The sequence below is a fragment of the Neopelma chrysocephalum genome, unplaced genomic scaffold (assembly GCF_003984885.1).
Source record: "Neopelma chrysocephalum unplaced genomic scaffold, ASM398488v2 Primary Assembly neopelma1_252, whole genome shotgun sequence".
Classification (NCBI taxonomy): Eukaryota; Metazoa; Chordata; class Aves; order Passeriformes; family Pipridae; genus Neopelma; species Neopelma chrysocephalum.
This window is the reverse complement of record NW_020897914.1, coordinates 1,698,041-1,714,226: the sequence shown is the minus strand read 5'-3', so window position 1 is coordinate 1,714,226 and position 16,186 is coordinate 1,698,041. Positions and strand designations below refer to the sequence as shown.

The window sequence follows — 16,186 nt, the reverse complement described above, 5'->3', positions numbered from 1 at the left end:
TAAACAGAACCTCCTCAGACAGCTTGTGCCCGTTTTTCCTGCTGCTGACCACTTGGGGAAGTTAAAAGGAGGCACATTTGTTAGTGCATTATGCTCTTGTCAATGAATGTTGCTATTTATGCCATCTGAGTTTCTGAGAAAAGTCTTCTAGCTTTGAAAGGTGACTTTATTTTAATGCTTGACTGACCAGGTACCTAACAGGCCTGGTTTTGGACACCTTACAGGCACTGCTTTTGTTGAGAGCTTGGAAATAATTATCCATCATTCTGTTGTTCCTTTAGCATCTTAAATTATTTACGAGCTTCAGAACAGTGTCTTAATTGCAGCAGGTTTATGAGGCACTTAAATACAGAAGTCTCACGTATGGTTTGTTTTAATTTTTTATTTCAAAATTGATCCAAGTGTCTCTAAATATTTTTGTGCTGTGTGTACAGGCAAATATTGATGTTAAAAAGCATAAAATATAAATGGATGTGGTTCTACTTCTCCTAGATACAGTGCATCCCTCTGGGTCAGATGTACTGCAGACAAGCAGTGACAATATGGGCAATGTATGAGCCTTTAAAAAAAAGTACATTCATTCATTAAAAATAGTCTGTTTGCCACTGCTAAATAATTTATTCAGTGTTTCCAAATATGAAAAAATTTCCACTGCAGCATTTGTCATATACATCAAGATTTTTTGATAGTGTCTTCATAGATCTGTCTGGAAATGAGATGTTCTTTTACTTGGCAGAATGAAGAACTACACTTAGTATTTACAATTTTGCTTAATAAGCACAGCAGGAGTGCTTTTCACTGCCACCAGAGATTGGCAGGACTTTCTGAGAGTGAATTCAGCCTTCTGAAAAGTGATGTAACTGTATTCCCAAAGAGTTAAGAGAACAGAAAAACTGGTATCTTGGATGAACAGAGTTACTTAAAGCAGAACTAATGCATTTACTGAGTGACCCCATATTGTTTTCTGCTTTTATATTGTTGTCCATTTCGTCACAAGCTGGTTAAGGATGATTTTGGTCATCGTTGGGAGTTTTGAAGATCTCTCCTTTTGGGGTCAGTGTGGCTTTAATCACAGTCTGGGAAGTTCAGCAAGTAGCTCTTCTGATGTTAGTTCTTGGTTCTGTGGTTCTTGCACCTGACTTCATCCTGGGTGGCTCATCCAGCCTCTCGGGGCACTCAAGTTCTCTTCACTGTGTCACATTGTAATCAAAAGGATGGAAGTACAAGAGAAGGATCACTAGAAGATGGCAGGGCAGGCAAGGAGGAAAGGTTGTAAGTGGAACCTGAAAGTTTAATGTAATAATAATTAAAAAAGCCCCAAGTCCACAGTCTGTTCTCTCTATTCTGTGAGGCCAGTCTCGGAGAGCTGGAAGCTGTCAGCGTGCTGCCCATTGATGCGGATCTCCTTGTCAGTCCTCCTGGGGCTCTTGGAGCCAGCTGCAGCCGGGAGCTCAGGAATAGTCTTGTCAAAGTTCTCCATCTGGATGTGGTACTCACCTTGGGCGCTGCGGGCCAGCACGGGGGCGAAGCGGTGGGACAGCAGGATCTCGGAGGGCAGGTAGGATGTTCTCCTTTGACACGTTTCTCCCGTGCCCTCCTGCACAGCTGACAGGAAGACGACCAGTTCAAAGTGATGAGGAGCTTCTCTCTGGAGGAGGGCAGCCAGAGGGCTGGATGGAGAGATGGAATGGTAGTAGGTCAGCGGGAAGATGAAGAAAGGACACTCGGCCGCAGTAACGCTGTCGAGGTGGAAGTCGACGCTCGTTTGGTGCAGCTGCCCGTTCTCCTGCTCTTGGTACAGGATGGCAGAGATCTGGACGCTGGTCAGGGGGCTGGAGCGAGTGTTGGCCACCTGGAACATGAGGTGTGGCTTCCCCTCGGGATGTGTCACCACGGCAGAGCGCGAGAAGCGGATGGAGAACGCGCGGTTCTTCGGGCGGGCGATCTTGGCCACGAACGCACCTGGATCACGGGAGAGAACAAGCTCAGGGCCAGCACAGGGCCTGGGGGCTTCCTACAGCTCCCAACTCCTCCAGACAGCCAAGGGAGCAGGAACAGGCCTGGGGGGACGTGCAGGCTGGAAGGACTGTGTTTGAGAACTGCTGGGCTGGCATTGCACTAACCCACTTGGGTTTAAAAAAGTAGAGTTGCCTAAAATGCTGCTTTTCCTAAGCTCTGTTATATTGGAAAGTGAACTGTAAGAAGAGCTGTCAGCTTACTCTGAGTTACTGTACTTTGTAATAGTACCTGATCTCGGTGTGTTACACCATAGAAGCTCTTTCTAATACACAGTAAATTAACCTATGTATTTTTAAAGTATTTTGAATTACTTTAAACCTGAAAATTATTTAAAATAACTGAAAATACTTCAAAATAGCTGTGACACTGTAAAATCTTCATTACATTGGGTATTTGAACGCTGAGTTGAAGATCAACTTCAACTACAAAAATAGTTCAGCTAGAAAAAAGTATACCTTAAAAATCAAAACAAATAGACTTTAAATATTGTAATTATATGGAAAAAACTTGGAGAGATAATGGTATAAGAAATAAGTGATTGAGAGTGATAAGCAGGGATCTGCCACAAGTGTTGTCCAATGAATAGCGGAACTCTCAAGTCCAGATCTTGATATCAGCTCATTTATGCCTTTTGTTAATGAAAGGTCTTTAACTTTTAGTACTACGTAGCTGGAATCTCACCGTCCTTGTAGTGACTGCCTTAGTTGTTCTTTCATGTATCCAAATGATCAGTGTTTCTGGCTCCATCCTCAAACCCAGTTGTTCCACCTGTTCTGTTTAAGGATGGACTAGGAAGGCTTACCTGTGATGAAGGCTTCCAGCATGAGCCCCAGGACCATCTGGATTGCCAGCAGTGCGATGGCACTGGGGCAGTCCCCGCTCGGGAACATGGTGCCGTAACCGATGGTGAGCTGCGTCTCCAGGGAGAAGGAGAAAGCAGCCGTAAAACTGGTGATGTACTTGACACAGATAGTGTGGTTGTCAGGGGGAGCATCGTGGTCCAGCTCCAGGTCCCCGTTCATCTCAGCCAGCAGGTACCAGAGCACTGCAAAGACCAGCCAGTGGAGGACGAAGGAGGCGGAGAAGACGAGCATCATCCACCTCCAGCGCATGTCCATGAGGATGCCCCAGGCGTCGCGCAGATAGGCCAGGCCCCTACCCCGGGCACCATCCAGCTGCAGGGTGCTGTGCCCGTCCTTGGTCACCATCCGCAGGTGCCGCTGGGCCAGCAGGGGAGCGCTGGCCTTGGTGTTGTTGCTCTCTGTCCTGTCCGTTGTCATGGTCTGGGAAGGAGGGAAAAGGAACACAAGGGGGACAGTGCAGCATATTTGTATTTTGCCTAACGCTCACAGTTTTTGACACATCAGCAGGGGTTGAAATACTGCAGCCAACAAAGGAGGGCTTATACATTGCAATCCAGAGAAGATTAAGTCAGGAGCCTGGAGAGGAATTTACCGCTGTTTGTGGTAATACTTTGTTAAAAAAGATTAAGTTTAAAAATCTGACTACTTCTCAAATTTTCCCTGCTTAGTTGTTTAAATATAACTTTCATACTTTACCTTCCTAAATGTACATTGGAGTCACATGGTTTAATTCTTTGGGGGTGAGTGGGATGGGCTTAGCATGAGGGCATAAGCCCATACTGTATCTGAAAAGAAACTGGGTTTTGTCTGATTATATCAGGTTTTTTAACTTTTCAGCAGAGTATAATAATTTACCAATACTGTTGTGAATACTACTAACAGTAGTACTATGGAGATAATGTTTATTCTGTTATTTCTCTGACATATTTATGCATTTTAAAGGAATACTGTAGTTAAGCTAGTAGCCCTTTCAGACTTGCCTGGCTCTGGAAATGTCTGCTGTCTGCACCCACCGTGTCCAGTTAAACAGAATTACAGTATTCAGGGCAGAGCTGCTTCAGGGAGGCTGAGGCTGTTTATGTAAGGATCAGGTAAAAGGAGGGCAGGAGACCAATACAGAAAATACACTGTGACATAATTTGCAGTCTAGTCTGCCTGAGCAGTGCCATTTTTATTAGTAACCAAATAAGAAAATAGGACAGCAGGCATATGGGAGTTAAGGTGGAATTGCAAATGTGGGAAGCAGAATGGGTTCCTGTAGGTATCTGACATGTTGGGCTCCTTTGGTTCCTTTTAAACCTCAAAGCTTGCTGAGTTTGCCAGAGGTGCTGAATGTCTTTTGAAAAGACACCGGTCACTCAAAGCCATAGATTTTATAAATACTGGATGTTTATAGTTCACCTGGGGTTTATATAAAATAGAATTAATAATGTGTACCACCTGCTTAAAGAAGGTGGTGAGGAAACTAGTTTGTAGAACAGCAGAGGATTTACAAATACATCCATATTCTGCAAATCATGATTATACAGGGGGTATTTAGTCAGTTTTGGTTTCCTATCACTTTTGACCTTTCTCTGAATTAGGCTGTTTCAGTATGTAGTGCACATTTACAAACATCTAGAGGAAGTGGATCTTTTTCCCTCCAAGAGTGCCATTTTAGTTTTCTCTTGGAACACATTATATGTAGGGATACTGAACTTCAGAAGTTTATGGAAGGTAAAAATCTGTCTCGTGATCTTTGGTTCCATAAGCCAGCAGTTTCCATGACTGTTTATTTAATCTTCATACCAAATATTAGTAATTACAGAACATTCTCTTTTGCTTTCTAATGCTTAATTCCTACTGAGGTAGGAGTAGGAGGATTGTCATATTTAGCTAAATATGTCAATATTTAGTTAGAGTGAATGAGAGTGAATATTTAGCTACATTTTCATTTTACTTTCTTTCCCTTCTGTAGGTTCTCAGAACTGTCCTGCTATTACTTCTATCCATGCTCTAGTCAAAGAAGGTAGGGTAGCTGATGACCTGAGTGGAATCTGGTGGGTCTCCCCTCATTTTTATTTTCCAGTTCACATCTCCTAGAAGGAATATTTTCAAACTGCTCCCTGTGCCAAAGAATACAGTGTTCTCTGGTACCAGGCCACTTTTCTTGGGCATTCTGGTCACAGTCCATTCTGATCAGAGCCCATTCAGCCCCCCTGCACTGAGTTTGCTCTTTAATCTGCTGCACAGCTCCCTAAATGACAGTTCTCACTATTGCTGCACTTTTACAGATTTTACAGTAACCTGAATGCAGTTAGAAGTGCTCCAGTAATCAGGTGATTAGTGACTGGTCTGCAGAGCAGAGTCCTTGTGCTAAGGTGTAGAGGAGCCCTTCTGGATGCCTTGAAGGAGCTGGAAAATGGGCATCTCTGAATGGGAATGGTGGTGGGAAGCAGGCTTATGGGGAGCTGGGAACAGTGCCTTGGTTTTACCATCTTAGAATAAGCAGTACTGACAAGAAACGCTTGTGTTAACAGAGGAGAAGACAGAACAAAATGCCTCTGGGTGTAAACATCATGCATTATTGGGAAAAAAACCCCAAACCCCCAAAACTTGTGTGTTTCTGTAAATTCTCAGGGTACTTGGAGGGCAGCATCTGCTTTGTAGCCCCCAAGCAATTTAAGTTTGCAAAACAAACACATGTTGGGAGAATGAATGTGATACTGCCTGACTGGGGCCTGATCCTGCAGTGTTCCATGCACACATCCGTGCTTTGGGGCCTGGTTCTGCATTGGTACAGACATACAGGCTTAATATGGTCCATTTTTCTTGGCTGTGCTGCAGATCTGCACAGTGCTGAGGTGATGTGTGAGAGAGCACCTCTCTTCCCCCCAGCAGCAGGTCTCAGAACAGTGCTGTGTCTCTACTCCTTGAGCATCCTGGCTGGGGAATTTGCCTGCTGAGCTTAACCAGGTTATGCACTGGTTCATTTGATATGGACCTGTTTTTTATAGTCTAGGACTGTTTAAAATATTATGTATCTAATTCAGTGGCAGTGATAGCATTGGAAGTGTGGAAGCTTGAGTTCCAAAACTGTTTTTCTGTGAACAGTATTGATGGCATTAAGGGCCATGAGCCTCAACTTGTTGGGGTGAGAAAATGGGTAGGAAACTGTGAATAGGCTCTGAGAGCAATGCAGGTGGGTGAGAGAGGTGAAAGAACAACTGCCCTGTGAGAAATCATTTACCCAGGCTGGAGGATCAGTCCTCTGTGTTCTCAAAAGCAGAGACCACTTAAGAGCAGATGTGACTTAGAATTTAAAAAGAATTACTGTCTTCTGTCTGCTCCCTTCCTTGCCCACTGTAGTAAAACAAACCAACACCTGGTCTGATCCCTGGCATGGTCCCTGATGTCCCCAGGTAAATCCCAGTCTCAAACAGTGTCTGTTTTAGGAAAGACACTCAACTTTGACTTGGAAAAAACAGTTCTGCATTGTTTGTTGGAGAATGCTTATCTCCACTGGTACAGACATACTCTTTCTCATCCAGATTGGTCCCCTGTTATCTCTTAACCACCTCTGTTATGCTGTTTGTTTAGTTCTGCCTTTCCTGGTTCCTGACTTGGGAAGCTGTTGTAGCTTTGGGGTGTTCCTTGTCCTTCCATCTCCCAGCTGATAGCCCCTAACTGGAAAGACAGGAACTGTCAGAAATTACTTTTCTAAACCTCTTTTGGCATCTTGACCAATCTTTTCCCAAGCATTCATTCTGTCTAATCCTTCCTGTTGCCAGTCTGTTGAAGACTAAATTATCACCAAGGCCACTGTGTATGTCAGCTCTTAGCTTTTTCTGGTTTTCCATCTTTTTACCACCTTGTTCCTCATCTTGGCTCCTTTCTTCTATATGCTTTTCTAAAACCAGTCAAGGTAGGGTAAAAATGGACTTTTTAAATCAGAAGTCACAGGTTCCTGCTCCTAGCAGTGGGACAGGTTCTAAACTGACCTGGCTAGCTGATGATTTATGTGTAATAAAACAGCTCTAGGCTGTAGGTATGAATTTCTGAAATTCATGATCCAGCACACTGATCTCCCACGCTTTGCCTTCTGATTGAGATCTTTCTGGTGTTGTAACAGTTTTAATTACATTCCTGTTCCATGCCACCACGTTGCTTTCCTCTCCTCTTGCTTGGCCTTCCTCTTGGCAGCACAAACTCAGCTATTTTAACTCAGGGTTGTAGGGGAATTAATTTGGAGCACTGTCTTCCTTTCCTTTTCATTTGCCTTCTCAGGTGAAGACATTTGAAGTGATCCTTCCAGCCTGTTTTCAGCTCAGTACATTTAAGCACCTGCAGCCCTTTCTGGAGCCTGGGTGCCTTTAGGAGGAGCTGTGTTCAGGGGACACTTGGGAGTTGCTGCCCTGCCTGCCCAGCTCCTGCCCTTAACAAATTGTGTTCTAGCTGACCTTGGAGGGCTTTGGAGACATTTGGTGCTGTACTGCTTCCTTCTGACAGCAGAGCAGTCAAGAGGACCTGCTGTTTGCTGGGAGTGACTGCCAGCACTGCTTCCAACTGCAGCATAATGGGAAGATTTGCTAGGAGCAGGTGGAGGTGGCAGCATTGCCCTCTGGGAATGTGTACATTCCCTCTTGACTTGACCTGGGTCTGCATAGTCATGGACAAGTTTGAGATTCAAATGTTGCTCTGAGCTGTGATCTCTCAGATGTGTTGCTGTCTCTGTGCTTTGCAATGAGAACAAACTGAGACTAGAATTTTTTTGAAGGCACTTTCATGCTGTTAAAATGGTTATTTGTGTAGTGGTATTTTTAGATTATTGCTTATTGTTGTCTGTAGACTGGATGGCAACCTTTGAGATGCTCTGACATTAATATTAGGAAATGAAGGTTTTTTTTAGTATGGATGACATGATTGAATCATATAACTTACAGTAGGGGACAATTTTAGAAATGTAGGAAGCAATTCAGTTTCAGTAACTGCTTTGGTTGAAAGCTTATGCTGCTGTTGTGAGTAGGACAGTTCAAGTTTCAAACGTTTGTCCTTTAGATTTTGTAGCCAGTGCCTCATTGAGATCAATGGGAATAGTTTGTGACAAAGCTGTTACTTCTGAGCGATTTGCAGAATTAAGAGAACAGTTTTCAGGACTTGTTATGTATATAAGTAGGTCTTGTAAAAATGGGAACTTGAATTTGTTGAGCCCAAGTCACATTTTTCAGAGCAAGTGCCACAAAGTCCAGGGTGTGAGAGCTTGTACTTTTGACTTTCTGTGACAGCTTACTACAGAATGCACTTTAAAGAATAGTGGAAGACTATATCTCCTTTCATAGTACAGAAAACAAGGCTGCCTATAGACTTGATTTTTGGGAATCCAAATAATGCTCCATTTTGTGTATAATATATTTTCACAGTAGGACTCGGAGGACCCATATGAACACTTAATTCTTGATTATGAAATAACATCTGAGAGGACCAACTAGTCTGGCCACCTTTTAGAGAAGCAGAAAAACTTAACATTTAAGCAAAGTCTTGGGAAAGGCTTTAAAATACGCTAGCATGTGTTAATTCCTTATAAAGAACCAAAAATGCCAAATGAAATATTGCCAATGGAGGAGTCGTTTGACAGTTAGGAGGGAGGATTGTACTTGATGTGAAGCTGTACCAGTAGAAGTCTGCAGCCAGCCATGCTGTGTGGAATGAGCAGTTTTTGAGGAGCAGTCCTGCCCTGTCTGATGCAGAGTTGCCCATGGTTTGCCTGCAAGGGCTGGTTTTCCAGGCTGGATGAGTTCCCTCGATGCCTGGCTGTGGTTTCCTGTGCTGGCTCAGAATGTCCATGAGCACAGGGATGCACTGACTGAAAACTATTGAAGGTGTGAGATACAGAGATGGTAAATCAGGCTTGAGCAGGTGAAGCTCATTTCTTTTAGTTTGTGAGGGAACTGAAGTGAAATGCTGAGTTATGATGAATGCAGCAAGGTGGGGAGGATGTTTTCCTGACACTTGACCAGTCTCATAACACCCGGCTACCTGAGCTGGAGACTTGCAAATGCTCCCTGTCTGCAGAGCATTGCAGAGTCTTTCCAGCACTGCTTCTCTCAAAAATGTTCTGAAAAAATACTGCATAATGCCTTTGATTTTGCTTTTTATGCTCTTAGGACTGTGGTCACCTGAGAAAGCATTTTCTTCTTTTTGCGGGGGAGAAATCAAATAATTTTCTTTAAGATAATAGTTAATTCAGCACACTTTAGAAATAAAACTCTCTCCCCTGATAACTACTTCGATTTCTTTGATTAAAGAATGACAGAACAATTTCAAATTGTACAATAAGAAAAAGGGGGAAAATATGGTTTTGTTTACTTACCAGTCTTTGAAGGGTTGTGTGCAGGAGGAAGGGGTAACCTGGGCTCCAGGAGAGGGACTGGGCTGCTCTGGTGTATTGGTCCCACCACTGGCAAGAAACTTCCCACAAGTGGCTGGTAGAGATTTAAAAAAACCCACCAAAACCCTTTAAAAATGGGTTTGTATGTCTCATTCCTGTGTTTATAGTGCTGGGGGGCTGGTTTTCCTCTGAGGCTGATTTGATTGGTCATTTTGCCTGCAGGGGGGCCGGTTAGCTCTGATCATGTGGAAAAGAATGCTGGTTTGTTAGGAGCCTTTCTTTACCCAACACAAACCCTTAGCAGCCAAGGAGAAATCCTCCAACACTTACTTGGAGAAGGGCTGCCTTCCCCCTCACCTCCTTCATCAAGATCATTTTTTTAGGTTTGTATAATCCTAAAGCTTTACACGAAAGTTGAAAAGGCCAAAATTCTCTTGGAAAAGTTGAGTGGGGAAGTTCCTACATTGCTGCTGAAAAGCCACACACTGTTCTCTGATACTTTCTCTCTAACCATTGTCAACAGCTGTTTGTTTGGGTGAAGAGAGGAGCTCTTGTCTGTCCCTGCTGCTCTGTAGTGCCACTGCTTCCCCGGGGGCTGGTCCCGAGCTGCGGAGCGGTGGCGTTACCAGGAGGGGGTTCTGAACACCTCCTGCTGCCCAGAAACACAGCTCTGGCCGTGACCACACTGCTCCTTTGTGGGAACATGGAATTAGTCACGGGACCCTGCAAAGCCCAGCAGTGAACAGGGTGGGTTAGGTGGCTTGCTGATGGCTGGGGCAAACGGAGCCACTTTCACTGAAGCTCTCGCTTCTCAGATGGGTTGTGCTTTAGCTGAGTGGCTGCAGAGCTGCACTGCTAAACCAGCTCTAAGGACAGCTCTGGAACCCAAGAGTAGTTCACACTTCTTTTTTTTCCCCTTGGTGAGCTGCTGATGTGAGGGCTTTGATCGAACGTCACATGTAAGAGGATCTGAGAAACAAAGGCTGTGGTTGTTTGCAGTAAAACTACTGAAGGCCTGCTGGGAAAATTATTAATGTAGACTTTCCTGCTTAGGAAACAAAATCCTCCCTATTTTTTTTTTTTTTACTTTAACCTTCCCCCAGCCCTAAATTGCAAACCATTAATTCTTTGCTTCATTAGTATGGAATATTTTAATACATGTTCAGGCACGGCACCCAAAGTTGTGATAGGCATAGTGTGACCTTCAGAACCAGAATAATGTGGTGCAAGGGGGCTCCCACCACTGTGGCAACCCAGGAGGACAACATCACTTGTCCTTCACCCTTCCTGTTATACCCCAGCAAAGCTGGCCTTCCACTACAGCCAGACTCTTATGCTCAAGAGGGATTTTTTTGCAAACAGTATTTTCATACAAACCATGTTTTGTCCTGTAGAAAGTGCTGGTGTCTGGTCACAGGTTTTCCAATCTGACTCAACTGAATGATTGAAAATCTGACACAATTGTGCAGCAGGTTAAATAGGTGCAGTATGTGATTTCCAGGTGTGTTAGAGAATTCAGCTCTTGTTAATTCCTTTGAATCTACCTGTTTACCCATACCCATGACAGTGGATAACGGTCATTTGAGTGGAAAAAATCTGGAGTGATGTTTGAGTAGTATGTTTTTGAGACCTACTGGTGAGATTGAGATTTTGTGGAGAAGGTGAAGCTAGAAATGGGATTCAGAACTACTGATTCCTGTCACTGATAGCCACTTCCTGATGTTTGTATTCCTGTAGTGTCCCTACTCCAGTAGTGTCCTAATGAGAAGTAGTCTTTCTTTAAAAACATCATCTTAAGGCCATTTATTTTATTTTTCTGTATAATGAGCTACAAAATTACACATCTAGGCCAAGTTATTTCAATTCCTTTAAAAACAGTGGCTGCAAAGATTTTTCTCTTTATCTTCCTCTTGAGGGAGTGTGTAGTGTGCAGCAGAGAGAAGTTAAAGCACTTAATATAGCCTCCCCTAGTTCCCCCCTCTGCAGAGTGAGCAGTCCTGGTGTCAGTCATGGCTTTCCTGTGTGTTCTCTCCAGACAGTGAACGTGGCACAGGGAACATGGCCTGAACCTGGAGAGCAGGAGTTATTGGCCATTCTGGTAGTAAGTCCTCTCCTAAAGGCGTTGCCATGGGGCCACATCCCAGAATCCCAGTGCTGTCCTTGCAGCCAGGATCCCTTCCCTCAGTGTTGCACAGCTGTGGCCTTTTTGGCTGGCTACCACCAGGCTCTGTCTGAAGTTTGCTGTAAACACCACTGCTGGCTTTGTGACAGGCTTGAACAGAGGTGCCCTTTTACTGCTCCTTCTCTTCAGGAAGTCCAGGCAATTAGTCCAAGGCAAAAACCAGAGATTGCATTTTGGTTTCTTTCATCCTTAAAATGCTGCCAAGTACTGATTCTTTGACCTAAGTCATTTCAGCTGAATGATTGTTCTCAAGTCTAGGAACAGTTTGCAGAGACCATGGCTTTGGAAGTTATGGATTTAGCTGAGGTTCAGCTGTAGAACTATCCCCATACTCAGTTTGTCGTAATCTTTCTGTCACTTGGGTCACTTGATTTTTCTGATCTTAACCTGTGACCGGTTTGTGTTTGTAAAGAACCAGTTTCTTGGCTGATCTCACTGATCTTCAGGATCATCTCATGCCAGACCTGTTTGGACACATGCCTTGCTACCCTTAACCATTGCTTGCTGTGGTGTCCTAGTACCAGAAACCTGAGTATGTCATGATACACTGCATTTTTTCTCCTAATTCCACTGGAGTGTGACATCAGAACAGTCTCTGAGGTGACACACTGGAGTGCTGCTGTATTTGCAAAGGTTTTGGAATCACAGGTGATCCCATCCTCAGATGAATATAAAACTGACTCCTTATAATTGATTTTTTTCCATTTCTACATTTCTAACTGTAATTTAAAATCAGAGGAGGTGCAGGTTCCCACTTGTGTCTGATCTAGGCCAACAGCTTTTGATGTTTTATCACCTTTGCAGAGATGTGTTTCAAATGCCATTTTCTGCAAGTTCAGAATACAAAACCTGACTTGGATGGTTCAGTTGTAGGGAGCAGAACCAGCTGTCTTAAGGACTAACAGAACCTGAGTTGCCTTGGTGGTGCCTATAGCATGAATATATGTGCAGAGGGGCTAAAGCACATGGATATACAGTGGCAAAGTAGACTCCACAATGTTCTTGAAGTGACTTTTTCCCCCCAGTGTTTTTGGAAGAGCAGAACAGAGCCTGTGAGCTGATGGCTTGTTCAAAGAGCAGTCTCCAGAATCAATTGAACTTGATAACAATGGAAAGGAATAACATCCTTCTTTTTCTTAATTGGTAGACTCTAAAATATCTCAAATTAATGTTACTGAATAAGTGTCATGTACTAGCTGTGAATTTTTATGAAAATAGTAGATAAATCTGAAAAATTGTTCTTCTTGTCTCAAAATAGTGGTTTGAATAACTTATCTTTTGGTAACTTTAATTTTAGTGAGATGAAACAAGTGTCTTGTGCTGCAGAATAAAAAAAAAATTGGATTTTTCTTCCTCCTTATAGCATTTTAAAAGTAAGTTTGGAAAGAATGAGGCACATTCCTCCTCCTGTGGGCCTCAGGCTCCCCTGGCCTGTGGGACTGAGCTCTCCCCTGGGCCTGTCTGTGTTGCCCTTTCAGCTGACTTGCCTCTGGAGCTCTGGCTCTTGTTTCCTACCGTGTGAAGCCCATTCAAGGAGCAACGATGAGAGGCTTCCCTGCACTGCCTCTTACCTTTGTGTACATTACATGTTTTAGATACCCAAGGTGAGAAAACCAGTGTTTACCAGACTTAGATTTTCTGTGTGGCTCGTTGTATTTTGTTGCCTTGCTGTATTTTCTGTGGAGTGTGGGAGAACAGAGAGTGGCTGCCCTTCATCTGCAGAGGTTGGTCCACTCTAGAGGAGAGAACGTGCCAGCACTGCACCTACCAAAGGGAGGGAGCTGAGTGCCTCCAGCAGCTCTGTGTTATTTGGAGCCAGCATCACCAGAGACTTCCCCAAACACTGTTGGAAGGGTTTTGTTCTCAAGGCCCAGCAAGTACAGAAGTGATGTTCAGCCCCTGGGCTTCGTGTCTGGGGTTGCCTGGTGGTGCTGAGGCTGTGCTCTAAATTAGATACTGCTGTGTGCTTTAAATTTACCCACGTGCTTTAGCTCTTCAGAGAGGAACAACAGAAGAGGAAGGGATTCCACAAAATGTTGAGCTGGAGAAAGAAAAAAAAAGGGTGTTTTTTCCCTCCAGTGTTTTGAGCTGGTGGAGAGGGGATGTTGGTTTTTCTCCAAGACCTGTGCCAAGTCCAAAGCCAGTGTGTGTTTCCTGTCTCCAGAGGGCAATATCTCTAGATAGGAAGAAATTTCAAGTTCTGATATGCCACAGAATTTCAGATACTCTGTTTCCTAATTTTTTTCATTGAAAAAGCTGCCTGATAGGAAGAAGGGGAAATGCATTCTGCTATCCTTCCTTAACTAAATTCTTTAAAATGTCCCTTTCCACCCCAGGAATCTTAGAGCATAATCATGCTTTATTTTGTTTATCCTAAGCAAGCAGGCACCAAATACCATCTTACATTTTTGGATTTTAAGACTCTTAAGAAGGAAAATTCAGTATACTTTTCTCTAGTACTTGAATACTTCTTTTTAATAGATAACAAGACAATCTTAGTTTAACACTGGGTGTTAACCTTATCAGTTACAAAGTGGCATCACCGTGGTTCCTGTGAGAATTTGGTGCTACACAGTTGAACATATTGAAAGAAATAAAGTCCAGAAGTCCTCAGACTGGTGCTGTCAGTTATTTCAGTGGTGCTGTATCTTGTCAGGGTGAGTCAGCAGTGAAAGCAGCATCTGTGTTTAGGCTGGGCATACTGGTGTGTGATGTGGTGGATGTACTGGTGTGTAATGGAGAGCCTTTCTATAAAAATATTTGTATTGTCCTTTTCCGACAGTCTTGCTTTTAGTACTTGAGGATTTTCTGTTTTGTTTTAAACACAACCTGATGTAAATTGGGAACTAAAAGACTATCCTGAACTTTTTCTAGACTTGCCCTTGAGCATAATTGCTTCTAACTGACCCAGAGGATGGATTAACAGCATAATGTTAACAGTGTTAAGTTTTTTCTTGTTCCTCAATCCTACTTTAAACTTGTGATGTTTCCTAAAACATTGCAAAGGTGCTGTACGTCATGTTGGATTAAATATAGAGATCTCATTCTTTTTGTTACAGCAGTAACAAATGTTTGGTTTATATATTGTTTAGAGTTTACTGCTCTCCCACTTTCCTTTAGCATGAGACTTTTCATGATAGAGCAGTTTATTCTTTCTCTTCTCTTTCTATTACACTTCCTTACATCTCCTAAACTGCCTTTTTCTCCTCTATCTTTCCTATTTATGTTCTAATTTCTTGTATGCTTTGCTTACTTCTGGTATGTATCTTTTTTCCTCAGTCTTTCCATCCCAAGGTGCATAGGGACCTGGATTTCCTAAATCTGTCATGCTTCCTTCCTGAAACTTCCGTTCCTCTCCTAGGTTCCTACGACCAGTTCTGGTGTGTTTTTTGCCTCCAAAGGAGCAGGATTTCAACCCTTTTGCTTCTGTGTTCCTAAAGACAGAACACATATTCACTGGCCTGTGTTTGCTTTGCAGTGAGACCAAACTTTGAGGAAGGTGGGACAGCGACAGCGGGGAGGAAACACGAGTTTATCCGCTCTGAGAGCGAGAACTGGCGCATCTTCCGCGAGGAGCAGAACGGGGAGGATGAGGACGGAGGCTGGAGACTGGCTGGGTCCCGCAGGGACGGCGAGAGGTGGCGGCCCCACAGCCCAGGTGAGAGGGCAGGAGCCAGAAAGGCAGCCCTGCTTCCAGGGAAAGGGCAGGGGGAATCAGGGCATGAGGAAAGGGAGGTCCCTAGTTCAGGACAAAACTAGGTGAGGTTCATGTGGTTTGGGCCGTGGAATACTGGGCCTGCAGGGCACCGTCACAAAATGATCAACATGAAATCACGTGCTTTTGTGTTCTTCTGAACATCTTCCATACCCTTACCTACGTAAGGGAACAGTATTTTGCAGGTGTGCACTTGTCTGTGTTGTGTTCCAGGTGTGTATGTACCTGGTAGAAGCAGGATTTTTCTAATAATACTGTTTCTTTGTGGCTGTGACAATGAGGGGAGAGAAATAACCCACGTTAGGCAGCATTTCTGAGGCTGTGGAGGGATGCTGACACTAAACCATTCTTGTCAGCAACCTCTTTTTCAAGTTTTCCAGCTGTGCTTGCAATGCCAAGAGGCATCCCTGGAAAATCTCAAAATATATTGCTCTGTGCATTTTGTAGATAGTTAAAGGATGTCTTTTCTCGATAAATGTCAGGTACCAGTTTAAAGTCACTCTCCCCTTCCCTGGCCTGACAAGGTAGGTCTGTTCACTTGTTTCCAGCATTAAATTTATATATTTATATATAAACATATATATATTTCTCTTCTCTTTGGAAAAGATTCAGTCATACCTGTTGTGGGATCCTGGGTTTGGATATCTCTTGGCTGCAAAAGGCTTCTGGGCTACCAAGGGAGGATCTGGCTCTTCTACTGTTACATCTTCAGAGAATCATAGAATTGTTTAGTTTGGAAAAGACCTTCAAGGTCGCTGAGTCCAACTGTTCCCCAAGGAACAGTGCCAAGGCCACCACTAACCCATGTCCCCACCTGCCACATCTACACATCTTTTGGATTCCCTCCAGGGATGGGGACTCCACTGCTTTCCTGGGCAGCCTGTGCCAGTGCTAGACAACCCTTTCAGTGAAGATTGCTCCTAATATCCACCCTAAACCTCCTCTCAGGTAGTTGTAGAGGGTGATAAGGTACCACCTGAGGCTGCTTTTCTCCAGGCTACACTTGATAGGGAAGCAAAGGAAGCATGAGACACCTTTGG

At 43.8% G+C, this 16,186-nt stretch overlaps 2 protein-coding genes across 10 annotated transcripts in view; one reads left to right on the top strand and one right to left on the bottom strand.

Annotated features, from left to right (window-relative positions):
* The window catches only part of GIGYF2 (GRB10 interacting GYF protein 2), a 72,565-nt gene that overhangs the window by 31,639 nt on the left and 24,740 nt on the right, over positions 1–16,186 (top strand). For all 9 annotated transcript variants that reach the window (XM_027703802.1, XM_027703808.1, XM_027703805.1 and 6 more), the window contains one exon: positions 14,910–15,089. In XM_027703802.1, the coding sequence (XP_027559603.1) occupies positions 14,910–15,089 (180 nt within the window). The remainder of the gene's footprint in view (positions 1–14,909; positions 15,090–16,186) is intronic.
* KCNJ13 (potassium voltage-gated channel subfamily J member 13) lies at positions 368–10,043 on the bottom strand. The gene is made up of 3 exons (XM_027703821.1): positions 9,232–10,043; positions 2,822–3,302; positions 368–1,962 (listed from the first exon to the last, which is right to left on the bottom strand). The coding sequence occupies exons 2-3, from the start codon at positions 3,297–3,299 to the stop codon at positions 1,340–1,342; spliced, it is 1,101 nt and encodes a 366-aa protein (XP_027559622.1). The 5' UTR covers positions 3,300–3,302; positions 9,232–10,043; the 3' UTR covers positions 368–1,339.

What these genes read in the sequence shown, in the direction of transcription:
- KCNJ13 (XM_027703821.1), bottom strand. Translation starts at nt 3,299, where the DNA reads ATGACAACGGACAGGACAGAGAGCAACAACACCAAGGCCAGCGCTCCC. An exon ending in GCTGGAAGCCTTCATCACAG is followed by an intron (nt 1,963 to 2,821) that starts GTAAGCCTTCCT and finishes CCCGTGATCCAG; the next exon opens with GTGCGTTCGTGGCCAAGATC.